This window comes from Trichomonas vaginalis, chromosome III (genome assembly GCF_026262505.1).
Source record: "Trichomonas vaginalis G3 chromosome III, whole genome shotgun sequence".
NCBI classification, from domain to species: domain Eukaryota; phylum Parabasalia; order Trichomonadida; family Trichomonadidae; genus Trichomonas; species Trichomonas vaginalis.
In genome coordinates, this window is record NC_067205.1 from 1842879 (window position 1) to 1867802 (window position 24924).

The window sequence follows — 24924 nt, forward strand, 5'->3', positions numbered from 1 at the left end:
GCTCATTTTTATCACAAATCTGTAATTGTCTGCAGAAATTATTGTCTAAATTAGACTGAGATTATAATAAATATAATATATTAACTGCATATTTTAATATCAACTTATAAATGGCCACTAGATTGTGATATGGAAAAAAAATTGAGTGAATCTATAGCATAATACTTTTCTTGATAAAATAAAACTTAATTGTAGGATAGAAACAAAATAATATATTCTCAGAATGTAACATAGTAAAATTTATTTTGGAAATTTTATTTTAGTTACTTTTGAGAAGAATCACAAAACATAAACTCAAGATATACTATTTAAATTTTATACACTTGTTATTTTTTATAAAGATACAAACAATTTAAAATATATTTTAGTTAAAACAAACAAATAAACTAAATCTACGCAATATATAAGAATCAAAAGAATTATAATGATAATGTTTCGCCGATGCAAAGAAGTAAATTTGTATCAGTGAATTTGATTCTCCGAGGACGAGACTCTTTTGCAGCTGTTCTCTTCATTGGCTTCTCAGACACTTCCAATCTGGATGAAATAGCCTGGAAATCCCATATAGCGATGTCTTCTCCGACAGATGCCAAAACTTGGCCGTCTTTCGATATACAAAGGTCAGAAACGGTTGTGTCCTTATGGCTGTCCTTTATTTCAAGCAGTTTTTTGTCGTTTGAAAGGTCCCAAACGTTGATTCCGCCTTTCTCGTCTCCGCAAACGAGATATCTTCCGCTCGGATGGAAGGAGATACACGTTGGAGTCGTTTGTAACGAATAAGCTCTGATTTGCTGGCCTTCAGAAACATCAAACAAGCGAATTGTTCCATCCAACGAAGCAGAAGCGACAATGTTAGCGTTCGGATGATACTTAACATCAATGACATCTTTTGTGTGGCCAACGAAGCTTCTAACAGTTTTTGGAGAATTAAAACTGTAAATTGAAGCTGTTCCGTCTGAAGAACCAAGTAAATAGTATTCCCCGTATGGGTTCCAGTCACCGCACCAGTTAATTGATGGTGTTTGAACTGAAATTATGGAATTCGAGTTTATTGCCGACCAAATCCTTGTTTCAAAGGCCCCTCCTGTGAGAAGCAGTGATGAATCATGCGAAAATGTACAAAACATCGACTTTTGGCCGATCAACGACCTTGTGAAATAAGAATTTTTCATTTGTCCGGAAAAATGGTCTTTGTAAGTAAAAGAACTGCGAGGGACCATGAAATGGTTGATCAGTTCAAAGTCTGATGACTCTTTTTCGTTCTTTGGATTAGAAATTGGAACAATATTGTCTAAATCAACAGAAACATCCAAAGAATAGAGTTTTGTTATTGCAGAACCTGTGCAAACAGATAACAATGATCCACAATCATTGATATCGTAATAAACATGCTCTTTTGGGAAATTAAAGTATCCGCAAGTCGGCAAATTGTTTTTAGACAGTCTGTCCATGTTTATTATGTTCAGTGATGTGTACATGATCTGTTCCATGTCAACATTTGGTACTTTTTCAATAGGAAATGTTCTTTTTTTGGATGAATCCAAAATTGAGAAAGATTCGTATTTGGAATTAACTGAATCAAGGAACTCTTTGGACAAATCAATCGGATTGTCTGCAAGAAGATTGACAATTAGGTCAGAACTCGAATTTGAGTCAATATTAGAGACAAAAACGGGTTCTCCGTTTGATAAGCGTAACATTTGAGCTTCTTGTGATATAATCTTAACATTTACATATTGATTCAGAAGGAAAAGCAACAATGTTTGATTATTATCAGCCAAATAAGAAATAAGGATTAATAATGACTGCTTTGTCATCAGAACATTGAATTTCCTGTAATTTACTGCTGTTGATTTAGTATTTACTAATTTTGTGAGTGATGAAATTTCTTCTGCAAAATCTTTCACGAAATCTGTAGAATAATCATTAATAAAACTCTTGATTATTGACCTTTTCGTTTGAGAAAGCATCATGACTACTATAGAATTATAGAAAAACGCATAAAGTAAGGAAAAAACTTCTGGTTTCGATATATTACTAAGGGAATTGACCCACATCTTTAGATCTGAATAGTATTTTGGTATTTCGTTTGGTATATTATTCATATTTTGGTTTTTTATAAATTGATTTAAGGAAGAACTTGGATTTTTCGCTGAATCTATCGGGAACTCAAACGCATTTTGATTGACGAATCCAAATTGTCCGAACATTGGCGACTGATCCATTATCTTTTTATATATCTTAAAAATACCAAAGAGACAATTAAAAATAATGAATTAAAAACTTAATAATTATGCTTAATAATGAAAAATATTATCATATTATGATTCTGATAAGGGAATATTTTGAGATGTGAAATCAAAGAAACAAAATTTATTGAATTAAAGGAAATTTTTAGCTAATAATAATAGGAAATTACTTATAGTTTAATGTTAATTCAAAATATTCAAAAATAATTTCATAACCACTATAAATGGATTTATCTTCAGCTACCACGGAAATATCCTTGGAGCTGGAAAATCCAGAAGTGGTTATTAAGTCCATTCCAGGTGATACATGGGTCGATAAGCTGCGAAATTCATTCACAGAAGCTGATTTAAACCATGATAATCAGCTTTCTTTTTCTGAATGGATGCAAAGCAGAATCAGATATCTTTTGTCACAAGAACCATTATCAGATACAGATTTTGCAGCCTTCTTTCGCCAAATCGATACAGATGGAAATGACGTAATATCTTGGCTTGAATTACTGGAAGAAGTCATGTGCCAGCAAAAATCAAAGACAGAAACATCGTTTAACAAGTACATTATGATAGATAACGAAGCCCCAAACTCTACAGTTGTTCATCAGTATCCAATTGCCCAGACAATCATCAAAATGGTATTTCTTCCGTACGACGACCAAATAGTCATGCTTACAGAGAGTGCCCTACAGTTCTGGGACATAAATACATGTCAAAGAGCGAAAATTTTCACAGATAACTGTATCTTCGTTGATTTCGATTATATCAAGATGATGGGCATAATAGTCATAGCCAGAAACGACAGAAAAATCATATTCTACGATATAAGGAAAGCCCAAAAAACGAATATTATTTTATCTCCTTGTTTAGACAGCTCAATCATCCCTGGACTGTCGGCATACGAGAGCAAAGTCACTCTAAAAGAGCTCAAACAGACAAAAATCCCTCCATTGTACAATTCTCCCTCTGCTGTTTGTTCAATTCCAGAATTCAAAGGATTTTTGGTCGGAAACGATACAGGACAAGTTGAAGCGTTTGAGTTTACACTTTCTACATCAGCTATTTTGGATTTTGGCTGTCAGAGAATTGCGAAAATCAAAATTCACACGAAAAACATTACTAGGATCACTTACAGCAAAGCTATGGACACGTATGTGTCTTCATCGTATGACGGAAGCATTTCTTTGTTCTCTTTCAATCCGAAACAAAGAGATTTTAATTTGAAGCAATTAATCAAGGATCCGAAAGGATTTCCGATAAATACGTTCGTAATTGATGATAGGACAAGCGAAATCATCTACGCAACGCCGACTCATTACATCGGAGCCTTTCATGCCTTCCAACCTTATATCCACATCACGGAGACGCCATCTCAGCTTGTTTCCTCGATGTGCGTGATCAGTACTCACTTCTCGTCGTTTTTGTTTACGATTTCTGTGAATAATTTCGTAAGTGTTTACGCAACTCCCACATTTGAGCTGATAACCTCATATTTCCTTGAAAAGCACCATCAGAAATGTCCACCGACATCATCCTTGTACATCGGAGGCCGTATTTTCATGGGTGGAGCGTATTTATCTCGATGGGCCTGCCAAACAAGCGACAGCGGAACATTTAAGCCACACAGCGACATCATTACAGGTCTAAGCGTAAGCCAGACCCTCCAAAACGTCATCTCCTGCGACGCAAGAGGCACAGTAATGTTCTGGTCCTTCCATTCAGGTTCCAAGGCTCTCAATTTTGAATGTGGCTCAGAAAAAGGAAACGTGACAGTTATGGTCACCGACCAAAATGCACGCAGATTGATATTTGGGTTCAGTAATGGCCAACTTAAAACCGCTTCCATTACAACCGGTTCAATTTTGTATGACACGACGATAAAAAATTGTGGGTCGATTTCATTTATTATCCAAGGACCTTTAAACAACATCAAATATATTGTTTGCGAGTGTGGACGTGGTCAAATTGTCTTGTTTGAAGATCTTCCCGGAAATAAGATGAAATTAGTCAGAATCATCAATGCCCACACCGAGCAGATATCATCTGTCATCATGATCAAGTCGACTCTCATCCTTTCCCTCGGCAGCGACAAAGAAATGTTCTCATGGACTCCGAAATCCGTTGTTCCTCACGTGAAATACGTCGTTGACTCCCCTACATGTGCATGCGACCTCGAACTGAGTGAGGATTCCTTTGTTGTCGGTGACATAAAGGGAAATATCCACTTTTATAACATATCTTCACCGAATTGTATCAAAACTATTGTTCCTTTCACTTGCAAGAGGCGGTTCTCCATCACATGCATCACCTCCGATGACAACAAAGTCGCTGTTGGCAATTCTGGAGGTTATATTTCCTTATTAAAGCTGAAAAACGACACGATCAGTACTTTGTTCGAACACAGATGTAATGTTGAGAGTGTTCTTTACCTCAGCATCTCCAGGAAGTACAGAACAGTCATTACAAGCGGTGATGAACAGGATATAAAGTTATTCTCATTCGACGGACCGTTTATTGGACAAATCGGGTTCAACAGGCACTTCGACGTGAGTGATTCCAAATCGTGGGCAGAGAATTGTCCGCTGGAATTCGATCCTGATGATTTTGTCGAAAAAAATCCAGAAAATTCAGAAAATTCCGAAGAAAAAGAAACAAAAACTGATGAAGAAATGATCAGTGAAGAGACAAAAGCTGTTGTTGAAGACAGCGATGATGACTACCAGCCAGTTACTTTCTCTGCAATTAATTTCGGAGAGATGACTTCTGTTTTGGATTCAATCGACGAAGTCTACAAATCAGGGAATGACGCAGCGAACTTCGCGAGGAAGTCCCTCAGAATAGAGAAGAAAGATGAAGAAAAGAGATCATCAAGTCTGATGACATTCGACTCTTTCTTCTCTGATAACCACGCTGAGTCAAACTACCACAGAATTGAGGCTTTGATGGGAAAGAAACAGAACATTCCTAAATTTCTCTCTCCGTCAAAGAAAAAGAAACTTCCTATTTAATTTATATTTTTGTTTGTTTGTTTATATAAATATTTTTAATCATGTTTTTTTATAATTTAATTCATGATGGATATGCGAAGTAATGAGATTCCACAGTAAAAATAGAATGCGTTTTTCTTTTTTTTTTTGATTTCTTTTTTAAATGTTTAAATGGACCTTCTTCAAGCGTATTTTTTGCCGAACTAGCATTAATAAGCGCACTAACCCCCAAATAGCATGGAGTTTAATTCAGATATTTTTGCTTATTTTTCTATGCCTCTTCATACTAGATATTAGAAATTCTAATTAAAGTCAGATGGAGATAAATTCTATCATTAATTTATAAAAAAATCAATATAATAAAAAAGGTTTGCTTTTATTGGTTTAAAGCTCTTTCAAGAATGCGATGAACATTCTCACGAGTTATGGATTTGTGATTATCCGAATGGTTTTCCATCTTTTGACTTCATTACCATTCAGGTAAAATAGTTACACCTTTTTGATCGGTGACTTTCGAGAACTGAACAATTTTAATTATCCACTCGCGAAGTTTGGCAATGAATGCTTTGGCCTTTTTCTGAATCTGTTCCTTCGTGAATATCAAAAACACGTTCTGCTGCACGAGCGAGATTGAATTCGCGCTCATTAATAAATTCTTCGAGTATGAAAGGAGAAATAATTGATAATGTTGATGTGTGATCACTTCCCATTTAGCGGTGAGCATATGACTTATTTCATGGATTCCCAGCAAGTTTCCTTGCCCAATGCAAGAATTACATTGAGGGTAAATCTGCAGACAACAATGAGTCTTTCATGATATTCAATTGCTGAATTATCTTCGGACAAAAGTGGACCTGATATATCAACCAGTTCTCTCATGACAGAAAAGAAGAAGTTGTCTTGTAATGGGGAACAGGGGGAGTAAGAACTTGATCAATGCAATGAGCCATTGCATCGAAACGGCCATTTCTGTATTGTCTGATTGGAACTGTCATTGTGTATAGTGGATCCAAAAGTGATAATGATGGATATGCAAGTTTTTCATGTGTGCTTCTTCTTGAAACAACAGCACCAGGATTCCATTCAGATCCTGTAGCTGGAATTGTCATTATGCAACCAAGTGGTGTTTTCTTTTCTGGGCGAACACCTTTTGTAGCAATATCCCATGGATCGATTGATTCGTCAAGGTTCATGGCGAGAGAATTGAACTTTGTACAATCTACAATTGAGCCACCTCCAACAGCAAGAAGTAAGTTTGGTTGGAATTCTTTGGCGACTTTAACAATTTCGATGAGACGATCATACTCTGGTTTTGGTGGAATACCACCTTCCCAACGTGTTTCGCGGTTTAATTCAGCTAATGTTTTGGTAACATCTGCACGAGCTCCATTATTGTCAATTGAGCCGCCTCCAAATGTAACTAAAACGCGAGAATTTGGCTTGATATAATCCTTGAGATGTTCTTCAACACAATGCATTAATATCAAAAGAAATGCATCATTTGCATGAGTACAAGCATAACATCTCTGTAATTAATAAAAGAACTATGGGAAGTCAATATATTGAGAATTTCGACATTTCCTTCTGATCCTGCATAGTCTAAAGCACACCAACCATCATCATCTCTTGAAAAGATATTTGCACCGTGTGCCAGAAGAATTTTAACTGATTCTACACAATTCTCACGCGCTGCAAGATGAAGAGGGGTTCTTCCTATTTCATCCCTTGCTTCAAGATCTGCACCACGATTAATAAGCATCTCAACAATTTCTTCACTGAAATTTTTCGCTGCAATATGAAGTGGAGTTGACTTATCATTATCTTGTATGTGAATATCAGCATTATGAGCAAGAAGAACCTTTGCAAATTCTGTACTATTAGACTCTGCTGAGTGATGTAAAGGTGTCGATTTAGGGTTGTTAAAAATATCAAAAATTAGCGTTTTGAAGACACCATGGTGTCTTATAATTTTCCCTTCCTTATTGGCGTGTAGAAATAAATGCGCCAATAGATTGAAGAAGAAGAATTGTTTTTCTCTTAATGAACTTTAATCCTTTTGATATAAGAATATTAAAAACATTAATATACCCAGATTTTCCTTACTTTTACCACCTCTCTAAAGCTGGGGACACCGCCTATCGTTGGAAGTAGCTATTAAATAGAACCACCAAGGGTATTTTTCGAACTGCTGGTGTAGTGTAGTGGAAACATCCGATATAATGATTCATTATGCCAAGGTATGATTTCCATTTAGCAAATTTTTTTCTTTTTTGGATCATGAATTTTTTTTTGGGTCACTATAAGATTTGTTTCATGTTCTAAATCTGCTGCATATATAATCTATTTTTATTTACCTATTTTTTAAAAATCTATTGGATTGCCAAATTTGAATATATTTAAAATCATAAAACTCCAAAAAAACTATAAATATATGTTTTATGCATAGTGCCGATACTCAAATATCAGATTACTTAGATCCATGAATAATATCCGAATTTTTTTTCTTAAAATTAAACTTCAAAACTTCTTGCAATCTTATTCTTCATCAATTGTAAATTTTTAAAACCATTTTTTAAAATAATTTTGCGTAAATTTTATTCTCATGTTGTTTTAATCGAAAATTGATACATTTTCAAAAAAATAATATTGACTTATGAAATTCATTTTTAAGGTGAAATAGTATTGTTTTTATTAAAGTATATGAATAATATATAAAAAATTAATGAATAATATAAGCAGATTTTTAGTTTACAAAACAAATATGAGCAATGCAATTTCAAACTTTTGCTGGCAATTTCGATATTGCTCAAGTTTGGAGTATTTGTGATACCTATAACATCGGCTTAATCAAAATTCGATTTTTCTTATGAGTTATTGAGAAAATTTGATTGCAATGAGAAGGATTTCGACGTTTTTGATAAACTAAGAGCTGAGCTTTAGGGGTTCAGTTCATTTATGGCTGTAGTTTGATGCGTAGATCTCTTTTTTATTGTAAATTCTTTCAGCATGGAGATCGAGAATGAATCTTTTGAGAACTTTATGAGTTTTTACACCCGTAAAGAGGTCCTTCGAGGAAAGATAGTCCAGACTACATGAAGATGTGGGTTAACAAAAAAAATCCGATGGTTTCCCCATATTCATGTAGATCTTCGAAAAAAAGAGCACCAAAAAAGCCAAAAAATAGGCTTTTTATTGGATTTGTACACTAGATCAATAACCTATTTAGGATCTGACACTCTTTTTAGCCAGAGATATGAGGTCCTTTCTAGGAAAACGATCTATTCATCCATAAAAAAAATGAATTATCGTTTTCCCCAGAAATTACATGGGGAGTGGTAAAAGTAAGGAAAATCTGGGTAATTTCGATTTCGGAAATTAAATTTCCAAATTTTTTGTCGATTTCGGAAATAACAGGATCCCGCATCCAACACGCAACAACAAAACACAAAACACACTTTTTGGTTCTTTCATCGTTTTAATCGTAATTTATGTAATACATGATTTGGATAAATTTTACAAAAATAGAACCTATATTATATTCTTTTCAAAGATTCTTGCAAATCATCAAAAATAATTGTATTTTAAAAAACGATCAAATTATCCTTTCATTATTTTAAACTTAAATTAGTTTTTATGATTGACTAAAGCAATCATGTTTATTCATCATTAAATAAACAAAAAAATAATATTTGAGAGTTATTTCAAAAAAAAACATTGAATTTATTAATTTGTCTCAATTTCAGTATTATAAATTTTTATAATTTCAATATTTTGAAATACACTTTTTAATATTTCAATATTTATGATATTTCAATGTATTAAGTGGTCTCAAATTGAGCTTCTCAAATATAAGTTGGCCTATTCAAATAATAAAATTAAATAATATTTAAAATAATAAATAAAAGTGATTGAGGTCATAGCAAAACGGCTGTTTCAGTCATTAATTCTTAAAAATAAAAAGGGTAAAAACTAAATACAATGGGTAAAATTCAATAGTGTCTGTGCTATCGTTCAATTTGAAGGTGTCTTTTGAAACCGCAAGACACATTGAATTTTTGAATAGTGTATTATGGTTTGACAGACACCAATGAAAAAAATAAAATGATATTTATTTTAAATATATAAGATCCTTATATAAAATATAAATATTTTATCGTTTTATTTTCTTGTTTTAGAAATGTTTTTTATTGAAAAATCAATAAAACTAACTCCAAAATAAAATTTTTGATTTAAAGACACTATGATGACACCAGGCAAATCTTGCAAGACACCTATCGTCGGGAATCTAACAACCCTAGTGTCGATCCACCTCGATCTTGTGCATTAATATTTGCACTATGTGAAATAAGAATTTCTGCGATTTCATGTGAGTCAAATAACGTTGCGCAATGAAGTGGAGTCTGAGATACAATATTTTCTGCAAAAATGTTTGCTCCATGAGAAACAAGAATTTTAACAACTTCTGTGTTGCCTCTGTCTGCTGCTATATGAAGAGGAGTTTTATAACTAAGACATTCAGAATAATTGACATTAGCTCCTTTTTTAATAAGAAATTCAACGATTTCTGGCATGTTCTTCTCTGCTGCACAATAAAGAGCGGTATCTCCTATGTATCCCTTAGCTTCAATATCGGCACCTTGAGAAAGAAAATGCTCAGAAAGAGGTATGTATTTGAAGAAAATTGAATAAGCAAAACATTTGTTGATATCTTTTGTTTTATCAAGATACATTAGAAAAGAATCAAGATCTCTATATCTTCCGCATTCTTGCAATTCGATTTCAACACCGTGTTCATTCATTAGGAAACTCACAAAATCAGAATTATGTGATGCAATTGCGAAATGCATTGTTAGATAAGTTGGGGATTGATATTTCAAGCATTCAGTCATTATTTCATGATTTCCGCTGTAAAATGACAAATCTAGACAAAATGGAGTGATTTCGAAGTTTAACTTCGTTCTTAAATACTTGAAGCAATTTGGAGAACCGTGATAACAGCATAATTCAAGTAAATTGTAGCCAGATCCTATAATATGATAAACAAAAGAAAACACTTTCGTTTTTCGATCAAAATCCGGTTTTTCTGTGAATGCAATTAATTGGTTTAAGTCATCATACATGATAGCTCTGTATATAGTGTTTTCTTCAAGACATTCTATAAAAATTTGGAATTCATTATAATTTTTGTTCAATTTCATTCCATATTGTTTATAAAATAAGAATGATATTGTGCAGCTTATGTATTCCATGTGCTTTAATTGATAATCATCGTAAAAAAATTTGATAAGTCTTAAATACGATTTATAATATCGATTATTTAGGGTAATAATATTTCCAATTGAATCATATACATATTTTAGTTCAACAACATTGGTTTCAATCAAATCATTTTTAATTTTTAAATAAATTTTCTTTATTTCTTCTTCATCATCTGTCCTAAGCTTGTATATTGCGTTGAAAGAGTCAATATAAGGTTTAAACATTACCTTTATGTCATAAATGCTTATATTCACGGGGTTATTATCCATGAGAGAAAAACTGACATTTTGTAAAGAAAAAAATATGCCTTAAATAATAATAGATATTCTGCAAGCATTATTAATGTACTTGATATTTTATCATATAAGATTTGCTCAATATTCACTGTGAATCTCATATTTTTATAAAAGTTTGCGTTTTTAATGCCAATTGCACTATATGCTAGCGTGTATGACGTTTTTCGATTAATATTAGTTGACAAACACTCTCAAATTTGATATACACACGATGGGGTTAAATATAGCTTATTCTTGGTTAGATCGTTTTAGATTTTCATGTATTTATTGTTTTCGTTTAGTTATAACCTGTAAAACAAAACTTATAAAATTTTCAAAAATTGAATCTGCTGTAAAGCTCTGATGCTTAAGTATTCATCATTTAATGACTGCAGATGGTAGGATAACCCAAAAATTACAATGAAATTGGCATAAAATGAGTAATCGAAATTTAGGTTTACATATCAATGAACAATCGAATCTCCAAATCCTAATTTAGTATTTAAAATGCCTTAAAAAGGAAGGCTGAAATTCATCCACAAACCTTTGGCAAATTGAATGGCTATTGACAAAATTTTTGTTAGACTTTTTACGGCTCTCAATATTTAAATTTGAAATATCTATTAAATGTTTGAATAATATATACTATGTTTTACATATAAATAGAACATTTTGGAGATTTCTGATCTGATCTGAATTTTTAAATTAAACAAATTATCAACGAATGCCAAAGAGATAGTTAATAAAAATTTGCTCATTAAAATTAACAATCTGATCGATGAACATTTAAAATTGAATGATCAATTCAAAAATGAGAGCTCCGAAAGAAAAAGTTATAAGTTAATATATCAAAATAAACATATTTAGTATATCTAACAAAAATATTATAATTTGATCAAGAATCAGCATGAAATTTGAGAAAAATCAATGCCAGGAAGATTTCCTCTCCTTAGGATGTTGAAACCACTTGGAATGTGGTCTTTATACCTATTCATGAAGGATTCTAGCTTTTCGTAACCCTTTATTTCAATTGGTTTCTGCTGAATCGGTGGAATTGGCTGGATCTGCTTGATTGTTCTAAGCTTCTGCTCCTTCTTCTCGTTCTGGACAAGGACGCCCATAAAGTAAATCCTTCTCTTTGTCGATGCCTTGCTGTTGTTCTTCTGCATTAAAGAAAAATAAATTGTGGCTCTCAATTTATTTTCTGAGGAGATGGATCTGTCAGTTTTGTCTTTAATTGTGAATATCAGATTTCTTTGTCATATTTGACAAGCAAATTTGCCGTCAGATTGGCATATGCACTGAAATTTTCATCTGTCTGTCGGTCAAATCTGCTCATAAAATCATTCAGCCAAGCAAGTAAACTTACTCACAATTACTCGAAATAACCGCTATTGGATGTCAGCAAAGAATATTTTTTCATTTTAGATTCAAATTGAGAATTTCATTGATTAATTTGAAAAATGATCAAGCATTGATTTAAAGCATTAAAATACTATCAATGTACTATCCAAGCATCATGAAATTCATGCTGCTAGATCTCATTTTGAATGACAATAAAAAATTATATTTAAAAAAAGGAGATTCAAATGATAACAATGTTTATTCTCTTTTAATTTCAATGTGATGTCCAGGAATATCATATTGCATGCAGAATAATTTTCCAAATATGCATAGAGAAGAAATGTATTGGAAAATGGCGCCGGCATTAACAAAAGAACGTTTGGAGAAGCTTGCAAATACTGTATATAATACAAGGAAACCGACTACCAGCCATGTCAATACTAATGAAATTATATTTAATTTCACTTTGCATTGCATGAGCGTGAAATCACTGACAGCGTAAAAAATGAATGATCCAAAGAAGAATACTGCTGCTCCTGTAAGATGAACTGATAAATTCATTTCAAGGGTAATTGCTGAAAGAACAAACAAGCCAATTGGTGCGCAAACCAGCAGTATCCATAAAATAAATACCTTTATTTTGTATGATATTGTTAAATAAACATTAGCTTCATGTGCAAGTTCGCTGCAGTATGAAATTCGTAAGTAAAAGATAAGAATAATAAACCAACCCTCGATGCTCATTCCAGCTGCAAAAATTCTACGCTGTGGCAGTTTGACAACAGTATCTGAAATATATGGAATTTTTCCTTTTGTATAATGGCCAAGTGAATAGTAACATATCCATGAAATTATTACTATTGTAAAAGGAAATATGCTTCCAAAGTAATATAAGAAAGTAAGTTTATGCTTGATCGCTGCCATCTAAAAAAAATAAATAACAAATGAGTTATAGCTGAGTTATTTTGGCATCTAATGATTGTATAAGTTTACGATTGCGAACATTTTAGTTAGATTAAAAAATATAAAATTTTTGAAAGGATAAAAAACAATTTTATAGCTAATATATACAATTCTAATATAAGTTACATGTTTTTGGTCATCATTGTAAAGTCTGTAGCGATATCCGCGACTATCTTTGATGATAATTGAGAAATTTCTTTTCTGTTATCAAGCAACAAGTGGGAGAAACTGCATGCAAGGAAGTGCAAATGCCATCTCTGGCAGTCTTTAAGGTTTCCGAATGATTTTGGAGGTACTTTTACGTCTTTTAAGTACTTCATTACTTCAAAATCACCTTCTTCTACATATTTCTTAAGACAGAGAAGTAATTCTTCGAACACTTCGTCAAATACTTTTTGGGAGAATTCTTTTGAGTCATATTTCATATATTTTTCAAAAATATCAATTAAAACTTTTGAATTATTACTAAATCTGCTAATTAAATAGACTTTGTCTTCTTTTTCTGCATTGGAGAAGCTGTTTATCATTGCGTCTATGGCCATTTTTGATACTTCTCCGTTCTTTATTGAAATTTCTGTAAAAACTTTGAATAAGTCTGATGTTTCAAAGCTTTCAGAAAGAGAAATGGCCTTTTTAAGGAATGATGTAGCAGCAGGAAGTGAATAAATCTCAGAAAACGAGGAAACGAATAAAGATAAGTTTTCTTTTGGTAAATCATCCAAAGTCTTGGTTGCATTTGTCATTATGCAGTTTATCACATGTGTCTTACCACTTTTGAGTGCAATCTTGGCTAAAGATTTGCAAATTCTTTCTAAATAATTGTCTTCGATAGGTAAAAGTGATATGCAAGTGATAATGCACTTCTGACTAGTATTATTCACTATATTTTCACACGGTAGTGTCAGTGAAACTTTCTCTGAAATGTTCAGCCATTTGTCCAATAATGTTTCCGTGAGAAATTGTTTTTGGGTTGGAAGTGTTCTTTGTACTACTTTTCCGATTTCTGAGATGACAAAGTTGGACATTTGCTCTCTATCTAAGTACAGGTAAACCAGTTTCTCAAAGGAATAAAGCAATAACTCTCTTATATCATTCGACATCAAATTACAAGGCATTACATCTTCGTAAAACCGCATACAGCTGGAGCATATATCAGGATCATCGCATATGGTCAGAAATGTGAAAACCTTCTCAATTAATAAAGGCCATAATTTTTTACGAAAACTTGCGAGGTTATCGAACTGAGGCCAGAAACTACAGACGCAGTGACCAATTTCGCACAGAGCGTGTTGGCTTACTGAGTACTTTTCGGCTGGAAAAGTGACATAACTTTCCAACAATTTTATTATACAATTTTCTAAGAGATGAGGGAAAATCTCTTGAGGCATCTGCTGTGAGTTTGAAGTGAGCAGTGAGAAAAATGTTGACAAGGCACCGGATGACACGTCTGGCCTTGGATCGTTGAATAAAGTCATCATTAAAGACAAAATTTGTTTCCAAAGAACGGCATTCTTATTTACTTGAGAAACAATGTTCCATAAAAGGCCAATAGCAGTAAGAGCGATGTTTAAATCTGGGTTCTTGGCCGTATATTCAATTATCAAATTTATTATCGTCGACAAGAGCGGATCTGAGAGTTTTTGTAGGTGATCCGTGCATATCGAGGTCAGAGTAGTGAATGCTGAGGAAATTGTGTTCGAATTATGAACACAATTCTGAATTTTGATTGATGACAAAAGAAATGGCCATCCTTTGTCAATGATGCTTCCGAAATGCTTGATAATAATGTTTAGTTGGTCAATGAGCTTAACCCTGGTCTCTGACGATGGTTTCCCTTCGAGATTTAAAATCATTGAGTAACATTTCAAGATTTCTTGCTCTGTTTCGGATGAAACCATTTTGTTACTGACTATTCCCATGAGTTCAACAAGGGAAGAGCAGAGTTCGTCCTTTTCGAACAAAGAAGGAATTAATTCAAAAATATTATTCCAAATTTCAGTAAATTCACTTAAATGAAGTGGAATCATTGATGATAGGAACTGTATGGAAAATGGGCTGCCGTTAATTAATATTTTTGATAAATTAATTAACTCAGATTTTGAAAGTTGAGTTGTGAATGCAGGATCTACTTTGGCTTCATCATATAGTGATAGAGATCCGAATAATCTGTTATATATCTTAGAAAAATACTCTGGATGTGTGAAAAGAAGTTTTGAAACCAAATGATACGAAAAAACACGCTTTCCTTTGAACCAAAAGCCTGTTTTTGAAGTATGTAGAAGAATATTTGCCTGTTCTTCTAAAGGATCTAGCGGATTTCTGAAAATTCTCTGTTGAGAAATAATTGAACACAAAATTCTCAACAAAATCAATTGATATTCTGGGAAATCAGGAGTAAGTTCTGTAATAAGTCCATTGTAAGTACGGAAAACTGTTTCACAGCTGTTTTTATTGCAAATTCTTAATAATTTGATAATAATTGATATAATTGGGCCAACTATGGTTTGTTTCTCAATCTCCTTGTTCGATATTAAGTAATTGACAAGGAGAATTGAGATTTCGCATGGAAAAATTAACAAATTTTTTGATTCTTCAGTATTTTGAGAGAAATTGAAGTCAATTGGCCCTTCACACTGTTTAGTGTCTATGATCGTGTCGAGTTTCTTCAATAAATCTGTAATTATTTCTAAATTTTTGAAATTAATAAAAAAGTTTTCATCTTCTAACAGCAATTCTCTAAAAAATGATAAAGAAATCACTTTTTTGTCTGATTCTGGTGCTAATAGTTCCAAATATTTGGTTAATAAATCGTTAATTGCTTCATATGAATCAGAATAAAACATTTTGCAAAAAGTAACATCTAAATGTATAACAGAGTTGGATATTGGTATGTTAGAAATACTATTCTCAACAATTTTTATAAATTGATGAGAAGTTTTCAAAAATGTTGACTGTGTCATTAAAATTGCTTCCCAGAGCTTCACAAGTATGTCGAATGGAATGTTTGAAATGTGTAGCCACATCGAATTCTTTCCTAAAAGCAAGTTTACTACATCATTTATGATTAAATACGCAATAACGCATAAAGGATCTGAAAATTTTGATGAAAGGCCATTTTTGACAATGACTTTCAATTTATTCTTATCTTCTGGATTTAAATTTTCGTATTTCGAAATTTGGATGAAATTGAACTCTGTTGAAATCATTTGTTGTATAGCTGCGTAGGATGAATTGACAACAATCGTATGCTTGCTAGATAAAAAGTTTAAAACAATTGAGCATAGAGATTTGATCAAATTTAAGTTAACTAAGTGTTTTTGAAGTGTACTTGACATGAATTGTATGATTTTTAGTGAAAATTCTATGTTGTCAATGTTATGGATTTGATCAAATTCGCGAATAATTGTTGATAGTGCAGAATCAACGAAAACATCATGAGAAATGCAGTCAAATAGTATGTTAACTAGTGAATAAATAGTATTTGATGGTTTGTTGCTACGTAAGATTGAGGTGATAGCCTTAACAAAAGGAGATGTTCCGGTTGAAATTGGCAAATTCACCTGTTTTTGTGAAACCATTTGCAGAGATTCATTACATGGGCCTTTTATTTCTTCCGATTCCCTGAAGGATGTGAATTTTTTTAACTCAGTGCAAAGATGCGAAAATGATTCATCCATAAAAAATTGAAAATACTAGATTTTGGCCTAGTGAGTAAATCAATTCATAACATCAAATTATTTCAATATCTTAAAATAAAAAGCTCAGAAACCGAAATTATGAAAATGATATTTGGAGATTTACACTAATACTTCAAGCAATGAATTTTATATTAAGAGTGTATTTTATTCGTACCATTATAGTCTCGTGTTTCTTAAATTTCAAATTCATATCAAAAAAAAGAAATCAGACAATTCACAGTACAGATCGGACATATCGATGATAGATATGTGAAATAACTCAAACATGGGAGTGAAATTAAACAACGTAAAACAAAAATTGCGAAATGTTTTTTTTTACTTTTCATCTCGAATTAGTAGTAAAATCCAAAGATTTAAAGTAATTCAAAAACCATTTATAGAAAATTGGTGGTCACCAGTTTAATAAGAAACTTATTGACTTAGTGAAATTTTTAGGCAGCTGGGGTTTCTGGGCCCTTCTGTCCGAGAGCATCGATAGCTGCCTTGATGTCAGAGAAGCCCTCAGAAGCGCGCTGGTCGTATTCCTGTTGCTTGTTTCTCATATCCTGGAACTGAGCGTAAGCCTGAGCGGACTGTTCAGCTGTTGGAGCTGTGACAATTCCTCTGTCTGGGTTGGCCATCTGGGACTTGATAACTGTGTCAAGAACGTTAAGGAAGCGTTCTGGGAGCTTGACAAGGCCGAGGACAGCTGGAGCAACAGCGATAGCAACAGCCTCAATAACATCGGACATCTGGATAGACTTTGTATCAAGGTACTGGATTTCCTGGTTCATTGTGCACTTGAAGAAGGAGGATTTGATCTTGGAAACAATGATCCAGTCTTTTGGCATAACGAAATCAACGTGGATCTTCATGTTAGATACTCTAACGCCTTCGCCGCGTGTATCAGAGATGAATGGAGAGAATGTGTAGATGTACATGTAGAGGGAGCCAGAAGCCTTTTCGTATGAAACTGTGTTGACCATGTTGTCGCAGTCGCCCCAAGCGTAGGATTCGAAGTCCTTGATATCTGTAAGATCGTTGATGATGTTTTGCTTGTGAGCCTGAACGATGGCTGACTGGTCAGCCATGATGTTGGAAATCATGCGGTCGATGTAGGCGCCGCAGCTTCTTGCAGCGATTGAGCGTGTGCCAACAGCAGAGTTGGAGTAGAATTTGAAGAAACCTGTGCCCTTGCCAGATCCGACGATCTGTGTTGAGGACTGTGTCTTGAAAGCAGAGGCGATTTTAAGAGCGCCTGCAAGGCAAGAGATGATACCAGAAGCAATTGCTAAAGCCATCTTAAAAGTTATGGCAAAAGCTTAACAAAACTCGTCAAAAACGGTTATTAGTGCGGTTTTTAGTATAGAAAATATCAACCGCCAAAAATAAGAATAGTAACTAGAATTCAAAGATTAGCGATTTTGATATTTATCCATGAAAATTTTTCATCTGAAAAATTGAATGTTAAATATAAGAATAACACTATTTGCTGTGTATTGTTAAAATACCAAAAATGTTGATATAATTCAAAACAAATTAAAATCTAAATTCTATTGAGAATAATCGTACTACCACAAAAATTAGTTTCGGAATAAATGTTGTTTACCTATATCCAATAATGGCAAACGGTTCAAAAAAAATTACATTTTGATCTGCATAAAATTTCACCTATTTAATGAAATATTACTATTAACTATATAAATAACAAAAATGATTTCGCAACGATGTGACAGATTGAAAATACGGTTTGGAAAAAATGGTTCGTTGCAAATATATCTTCGAATTGATATCTTTATCATATATATGATAAGCAGATCTTGGTTTTGTTGTAAACAGAAATTCATCAAAAGTGACACCTCAGAAAAGCTAAAATATTGAATTTTTGGAACTTTTGATAGAGCAAGTTTTTAAATATTAATTAAAGTAAATGTATATTTTGTAAAGATTCTTTTTAATAAAAAAATAAAATTTTGAAGAAGAACACAAAATCTTCTGAAAAATAATATCACATAAACTCATATTATTTTCTAATATATAACTATTTTATATAAAAATCAAATTCAATGATCTTAAAAGCGAAGGATAAACCTCAAAATTTACGAATATAATGAGTGGGAATATAATGCTTATCTATCATAAAACCATATGAAATATCAATTTTTGCTTTACGCCTAATTTTTGACGACAATTAGCAAAAAATGTTAAATGTTAACACTCAGTCCATTTGAATATGAAAAATAAAATTGACTTTGATTAAATGTTTTTATTTATCATGCAATTCTTCTTGCGACCAAAGATTTGAATAAAAGTTCAAAAAATAAGATAGCTTAAAAAATAATATACGGTAGTGTTTACTAATAGATGAATAGTATATAAATTCTATTAAAATGGATTTGATCCAAAAAAATATAAAACCAAAAATAATTGTTATAATTTAAGGGTGCACCCGTATGTACGTTTATTTGAGAGGAGGAGGATTACCCTCTCAATTTTGAGGGATTCGTTAGTTTATTTTCTCGATGAATATGCAATAAAATTTGATTTTTACCTTATCAATATACTTCATATAATATACACATGTTCATGTAAAAACTTTTTTCCAAAATCCTCAGGAATTAAGGGATTTTTGAATTTTAAGAATTTTTTTCGAATTTTTTCGAAAAAAAAATATTTTCAGAACAGCCTTAACGGCTAAGGTTTAGGAACAATGTTAAGTATCAAAAAGAAAGGAGGTCTGATATAGACAACATATATCGTTGAAGGTTGAAAAAATCTCTAATATTTGAGCCCAAAATTTCAAATTTTAATTTTTTGAAAAAAGAGGCCACCCGTATGTACGTTTATTTGAGAGGAGGGGGATTATATTTTTGAAAGGGTGAAACATTATGAATATGTTAATTATATAATAATATGTATTATTATAAAAAAGAAAAAATAAAGAACGTTAAATTTTTTCGAGTAGGGGTAATTTTAGCTAAAAGTGATACACCCGTGAAGGGTGTGATTACCGATCGGTAATTTCGACAGTTTAGAATTTAAAATTTTTTATGGAACTGTTGCGAGTTTCATAAAGAATTTAAGGAATATAAGCGAAGATTTGAATCAAAATCTTAGACCTAAGCCGCTCGATTCGCTCGCGGCTTCCGCGAATTACAGATCAGCAAAGATTTGAATCAAAATCTTCGAACTAAGCCGATCGCTTCGCTCGCGGCTTTCTTTATTATTTTAAATTTGCATATTTCCATCAAAAGTTCATAAGGTAAAAAATTTCGTTTATATTATTGCAAAATAAAATCTTCATTATCAAAATAATATTAAATAATAATATAATATAATTTATAAACAACTATTATTTAATAAAGTTTAATTGCCAAGGTTCATCTAATTTTTTGATTTTTAATGTTTTATGAATTTTATTTATCATGTATATATCTAATGAAGATTATATATGTAGAAGATAAGTACCTTAATATGTACGTAAATTTTAATGAAATTTATACAACATTATAAAAATTTATGAATAAAAACTTGATATAAAATAACATTTTTATTTTTACTAAAAAAGGTTTTTGATAATAAATTTATTTTATTTCGAAAAAGTAGCAATAATCGTAAAAGGGTATTGATAGGCTTGCTAAAGTAACTAATTTTAGCTGTCAAATACTTTTGTATTTTGAAGTAAATTAGTATAAATTTGTTTTTACTTTTATTTCGAAAAAGTAGCAATAATCGTAAAAGGGTATTGATAGGCTTGCTAAAGTAACTAATTTTAGCTGTCAAATACTTTTGTATTTTGAAGTAAATTAGTATAAATTTGATATTATTTTAACTCCCTTTGAAAACCTCAATTTTCCATACAGAGGGAACGGGAATAGCATCCAATATTCCCTGAGAATGGTTGCGCATTCTCAGTTCCCTCTATATTTCGAACGAAGCTCTCATCGGTCTTTTTTTTTAATACTAAACGTTTTTTTTCCTGTCACTTTTAGCTAAAATTTGGGTTTGCCGATTTTTTCTTTCTTGATTTTTTACAAAATCTACTTAGAATTATGCAAAATATGACTAAATAATTATAAATTTCAAGTCAAATTTTAATTTTGATAAATAATTTAAATTTCAAAATATCAAGTTCGGTTCGACTATGTATGTAGTAATTCCTCAATAAAGTGCCAAAACCCTATTAAAATATATGAACATTTTCAACATTTTAATGTTTTTATTTAAAAATTTGATGGAATATGAGCTTCAAACAATTATTATGTAAATAAAAATAATTAAATATATGTATTTATTCGTATTACAACCGTAGTAAGTCGATTCTTCCTTTCTTCTACTGAGGTTTGAATTTGATTTCGAATTGTAAAGAGATTCAAAGGGAAAATACTAGCGGATAAAAACTACCTCCATGAAAGGGTCATAATGGAGTCAAGTTGTATTTTTTGATATTTTTTGCTTTTCGAGCCTAAATAGGTAGCCAAGATAATGCCTAAAAATAAGGTTCTAAATTCTGAAGTTTACATGATCATCTCGTGTGCACCCTTAAATGAAGAAGTAATTTAAAACGATTTTATTTATGATCAAATTTTATATATTTTTTTGGATCAAATCCATTTTAATAGAATTTATATACTATTCATCTATTAGTAAACACTACCGTATATTATTTTTTAAGCTATCTTATTTTTTGAACTTTTATTCAAATCTTTGGTCGCAAGAAGAATTGCATGATAAATAAAAACATTTAATCAAAGTCAATTTTATTTTTCATATTCAAATGGACTGAGTGTTAACATTTAACATTTTTTGCTAATTGTCGTCAAAAATTAGGCGTAAAGCAAAAATTGATATTTCATATGGTTTTATGATAGATAAGCATTATATTCCCACTCATTATATTCGTAAATTTTGAGGTTTATCCTTCGCTTTTAAGATCATTGAATTTGATTTTTATATAAAATAGTTATATATTAGAAAATAATATGAGTTTATGTGATATTATTTTTCAGAAGATTTCATTCTATATGCCTATGAAAAGTACTCTCAAAACTAACTTTTTCCTAATTATAATTAAATCTAGAATATTGTATTATGCTTAGTATTATTTCATTTTTCTCATTCAATTTAGAATTTACAAATGTCAAAAAATTGAGAGCTGTCACTTTTGATGAATTTCTGTTTATTACAGTTTCACTAAAGATATATCCCAACTCCACATTTTTTGAATATGATTTGTTTGGATTCAACCAACTGAGCTTGATATCGATGCAACTGCTCATAACTGTGCATCTTATATCTAATGGTTTCATAATTTTAAAGGAAAACATATTTTCAATAATCTCCAATTAAATCATTTGTCATGATTCGTCTACTTATGATATGGGATAGTCTTTCATCAATATTATTATTTCCTGGTAAAAAAACTTTCGAAACTTAATACAAATTATGGTCCAAATTCAATATTACATTAAATTTGGAATTAATCCAAATATTTATTGAAAACAAATGATACTACTTATTATTTCTTATCAAAAACATTAAAAAAAAGATAAAATTTGAAAATTAATAATATGTCTATCATTTTAAGCGGAAACACGTGTTTCTTTTGAAAACAGGGGTGTTTATGTAATCATAAATTTACTCCTTCTTCTCTTCTTCTGGCTTTGAGAAATCAACATTTTCAACATTGCCGAGTTCTTCCTTGGCCTCTTCTGGCTTCTTAGCCTGGACGCCCATACCAGCGAGAAGGTTCTGAAGGAGATCAACGAGTGGCTTCTCTTCTGGCTTGCCGCGGAGAACGTATGTGTTAGCACGCATGTCAATAGCGAGCTCTGGCTTTGTGAATTGAAGGCCCTTTTCTTGGCCAGCAATGATCATTGAAGCAGAGTCGATCTCACCGATATCGCGGCAACCCTGGCGTTGAGCGGCGAGCCAAAGCTTATCAGCATTTTGGCTTCCTGTTGGAGCTTTCTTTACTTTGCGGCGCCATGATCCCTTACCACCAACCTGTGCACCAAGTCCTTTACCAGACATAGAGCGAGTGGCCGACCATTCGCTCTCAATTTTTTTTTGCTCCTAACTTTTTTTTGATGATTGATATAGAGCGTATTCGTTCTGTGCGATATATGTTAGTACGAATTTTTGAGATTTTGAAACTCTATCGGCCAAAATAATTTTGTTATTGCTTGTTAAACGTATCCTTCATTGATTTTATGGAGATATGCTGTCTTTTCATGAACCAAAAGCAGGTTTATATTAGATACTGCTTGAATTATACAATGAAATGAATTATTTATCTAATGTGATAACAAAAAGACTTTTAGTAGAGCAACACTTCTGAGATACTTATGTGTTATGAATTTACTTAGATATGACTGTGAATTATCTAAGTCTTGAAATCAATTTTATCATCGAATAAAAAATTGATATCTTTCATAGCAACACTGCACAAAATCTATGTTTAGTCCACGTGTGATTGAGTGCTTGACACAGTATCAAGCAAACTAATATTTGTAATTAATTATTATACATGATATATTTTAAATGATATTCATTGCTCGTTCGTCAATCATAAATATAAGGGTAATAAAATGTTATTCAATTCTTTGCCGAAATAAATATAAGCAATTGATTTCCTTTTGGTATTTTTTAGTGTGAGGATTTTTTAATAATATACTGAAGATCTACTGGAAGTGTATAAATTGCACAAGTCTTCAAATAGAAGATAGAACACATTTCCTTTAATGCTTCTGGCCCTAATCCAAAAAAGGAAAATAGCAATTTGCAAAAGCTCACAACATGAAAAAAAGTTGTTGCATTCGTTTTATTTTCAGGTTGATTTTATTTGAGCAATAATGCAATGGAATTATATCGCTTATCATTTCCTTGTAGCAACAGTCAATCTGGTTACTTTAAAAGATATATTTAAACTGCTACTGAAATCCAAAATCTCAATTCGAAAAAAATTATAAATGAGTAATCAGAAAACAAATTATTATTAAAACTATAGCTATTACTATTATTATTCTCTTTTTGCTTTCTGCTTCTTCCTTTTCAGCATTTGTTGCTATTTCATACCAGCTTCTATAATAAATTTCTCCTAATTTTGCTCTTAGTTTTTCTTCTTTCTTTTTTTCTGATTTTGTTTTCTTAGGATTTAAATCTGAATCAGCAAATAACCATGACATTAAATACTGGAAAGAATCAATATCAGTACAATTCAAACGTCTCTTAAATATCTTCTTTATATATTCACGGATCAAATATTCATATATTTGCAAATCTTCTTGACTAATATCATTTTGCTCTTGTTTATTAACCTGATTATAAAGTTTTCTTTTTGTGTCATCATTAAGAGTTGAATATGCATTTGTGACTTTTTGAAATGCTTCTGTAGCCATTGGATCTTGACATTTATCAGGATGAACAAGTGCAGCTATTTTGCGATAATTCTGTTTCAGTTCGTCTTTCTTAAAGTTCTCTTTGACTTGAAGAACTTCATAATACGATTTGCAATTAAGAATCCTTTGAACTTCAGACATTTAAATACTTTAAAAAAGTGACAGAATTTTGTGTTCGATGAATTTGATACGACATGAACTTTTTTAATAGCACATTTCATTCAAAAATTAGAATAACTCAAATGGTAGGGAACAATCAGGATGTAATTACTCTGATGCATTTCTCTATTCGAGTAAAGTTAAATTCTCTGACACACAAATGGTCAGACTATTAGTGCACCACATTAGGGCAGAGTTCTTCCGAGACTACTCATCAATTGAGGGACTTCGGAAAAACTTTGTCCTATTCGATTAATTACTGAAACATTAAAGCAAAATTTTTACGAAGTCTCTTATTCATTGAGAGGCTTCGTAAGGAGCACTGCCCCATCAGAATAGTAGCGTAACGTGTGAGGGCTATAACTAATATATAAAGAAGCACGATACTTATGCAGCTAAACTACTATATCCTAGCGACTAAGCTCCACAAATATCTTATTTCTGACTTGCAGAACTATCATGCAACACTAATTGGAGATTTGCCTACCAAATCACTTTCTGAAATTGATAGCGCAGCACTATGATTGGCAAAATCAAAGGCTGTGAAGCATCTTTACAAGTTGAAAGTCGAGGTTAATTCAAAGTTACAATTACTTCCTTCCAACAAAAATTTTGGC

General features: G+C 31.8%; 11 protein-coding genes across 11 annotated transcripts, besides 5 other annotated features; 1 reads left to right on the forward strand and 10 right to left on the reverse strand.

Annotated features, from left to right (window-relative positions):
* Positions 1-328: 328 nt before the first annotated feature.
* TVAGG3_0623050 (transcription initiation from RNA polymerase II promoter) lies at positions 329-2258 on the reverse strand (the record flags this gene model as incomplete). The annotated part of the gene is made up of 1 exon (XM_001308985.2): positions 420-2225. The coding sequence occupies one exon, from the start codon at positions 2223-2225 to the stop codon at positions 420-422; it is 1806 nt and encodes a 601-aa protein (XP_001308986.1).
* A 214-nt stretch (positions 2259-2472) lies between these two features.
* Positions 2473-5363, forward strand: TVAGG3_0623060 (mRNA export factor and BUB3 family; the record flags this gene model as incomplete). The annotated part of the gene is made up of 1 exon (XM_001308986.1): positions 2474-5251. One exon carries the CDS (start codon positions 2474-2476, stop codon positions 5249-5251), a length of 2778 nt encoding a protein of 925 aa, XP_001308987.1.
* Positions 5364-5588: 225 nt separating this feature from the next.
* Positions 5589-6708, reverse strand: TVAGG3_0623070 (iron-containing alcohol dehydrogenase family; the record flags this gene model as incomplete). The annotated part of the gene is made up of 1 exon (XM_001308987.2): positions 6106-6708. The coding sequence occupies one exon, from the start codon at positions 6706-6708 to the stop codon at positions 6106-6108; it is 603 nt and encodes a 200-aa protein (XP_001308988.1).
* A 5-nt stretch (positions 6709-6713) lies between these two features.
* TVAGG3_0623080 (Ankyrin repeat family) lies at positions 6714-7181 on the reverse strand (the record flags this gene model as incomplete). The annotated part of the gene is made up of 1 exon (XM_001308988.2): positions 6714-6989. The coding sequence occupies one exon, from the start codon at positions 6987-6989 to the stop codon at positions 6714-6716; it is 276 nt and encodes a 91-aa protein (XP_001308989.1).
* Positions 7182-9395: 2214 nt separating this feature from the next.
* On the reverse strand, positions 9396-10768 carry TVAGG3_0623090 (spectrin binding; the record flags this gene model as incomplete). Its single annotated transcript, XM_001308989.2, has 1 exon — positions 9502-10713. The coding sequence occupies one exon, from the start codon at positions 10711-10713 to the stop codon at positions 9502-9504; it is 1212 nt and encodes a 403-aa protein (XP_001308990.1).
* Positions 10769-11001: 233 nt separating this feature from the next.
* TVAGG3_0623100 (uncharacterized protein) lies at positions 11002-11953 on the reverse strand (the record flags this gene model as incomplete). Its single annotated transcript, XM_001308990.2, has 1 exon — positions 11667-11933. The coding sequence occupies one exon, from the start codon at positions 11931-11933 to the stop codon at positions 11667-11669; it is 267 nt and encodes an 88-aa protein (XP_001308991.1).
* Positions 11954-12133: 180 nt separating this feature from the next.
* Positions 12134-13032, reverse strand: TVAGG3_0623110 (Frag1/DRAM/Sfk1 family; the record flags this gene model as incomplete). The annotated part of the gene is made up of 1 exon (XM_001308991.1): positions 12367-13032. One exon carries the CDS (start codon positions 13030-13032, stop codon positions 12367-12369), a length of 666 nt encoding a protein of 221 aa, XP_001308992.1.
* A 67-nt stretch (positions 13033-13099) lies between these two features.
* TVAGG3_0623120 (guanyl-nucleotide exchange factor family) lies at positions 13100-16748 on the reverse strand (the record flags this gene model as incomplete). The annotated part of the gene is made up of 1 exon (XM_001308992.1): positions 13194-16748. One exon carries the CDS (start codon positions 16746-16748, stop codon positions 13194-13196), a length of 3555 nt encoding a protein of 1184 aa, XP_001308993.1.
* A 339-nt stretch (positions 16749-17087) lies between these two features.
* On the reverse strand, positions 17088-18080 carry TVAGG3_0623130 (uncharacterized protein; the record flags this gene model as incomplete). The annotated part of the gene is made up of 1 exon (XM_001308993.2): positions 17201-18049. The coding sequence occupies one exon, from the start codon at positions 18047-18049 to the stop codon at positions 17201-17203; it is 849 nt and encodes a 282-aa protein (XP_001308994.1).
* A 495-nt stretch (positions 18081-18575) lies between these two features.
* Positions 18576-18613: a mobile genetic element.
* A 1094-nt stretch (positions 18614-19707) lies between these two features.
* Positions 19708-20758: a mobile genetic element.
* Positions 20759-20762: 4 nt separating this feature from the next.
* Positions 20763-21289: a mobile genetic element.
* Positions 21290-21896: 607 nt separating this feature from the next.
* Positions 21897-21933: a mobile genetic element.
* A 369-nt stretch (positions 21934-22302) lies between these two features.
* TVAGG3_0623180 (NAC domain family) lies at positions 22303-22790 on the reverse strand (the record flags this gene model as incomplete). The annotated part of the gene is made up of 1 exon (XM_001308994.2): positions 22386-22781. One exon carries the CDS (start codon positions 22779-22781, stop codon positions 22386-22388), a length of 396 nt encoding a protein of 131 aa, XP_001308995.1.
* A 923-nt stretch (positions 22791-23713) lies between these two features.
* TVAGG3_0623190 (protein folding) lies at positions 23714-24289 on the reverse strand (the record flags this gene model as incomplete). Its single annotated transcript, XM_001308995.1, has 1 exon — positions 23714-24289. One exon carries the CDS (start codon positions 24287-24289, stop codon positions 23714-23716), a length of 576 nt encoding a protein of 191 aa, XP_001308996.1.
* A 200-nt stretch (positions 24290-24489) lies between these two features.
* Positions 24490-24563: a mobile genetic element.
* Positions 24564-24924: the final 361 nt, after the last annotated feature.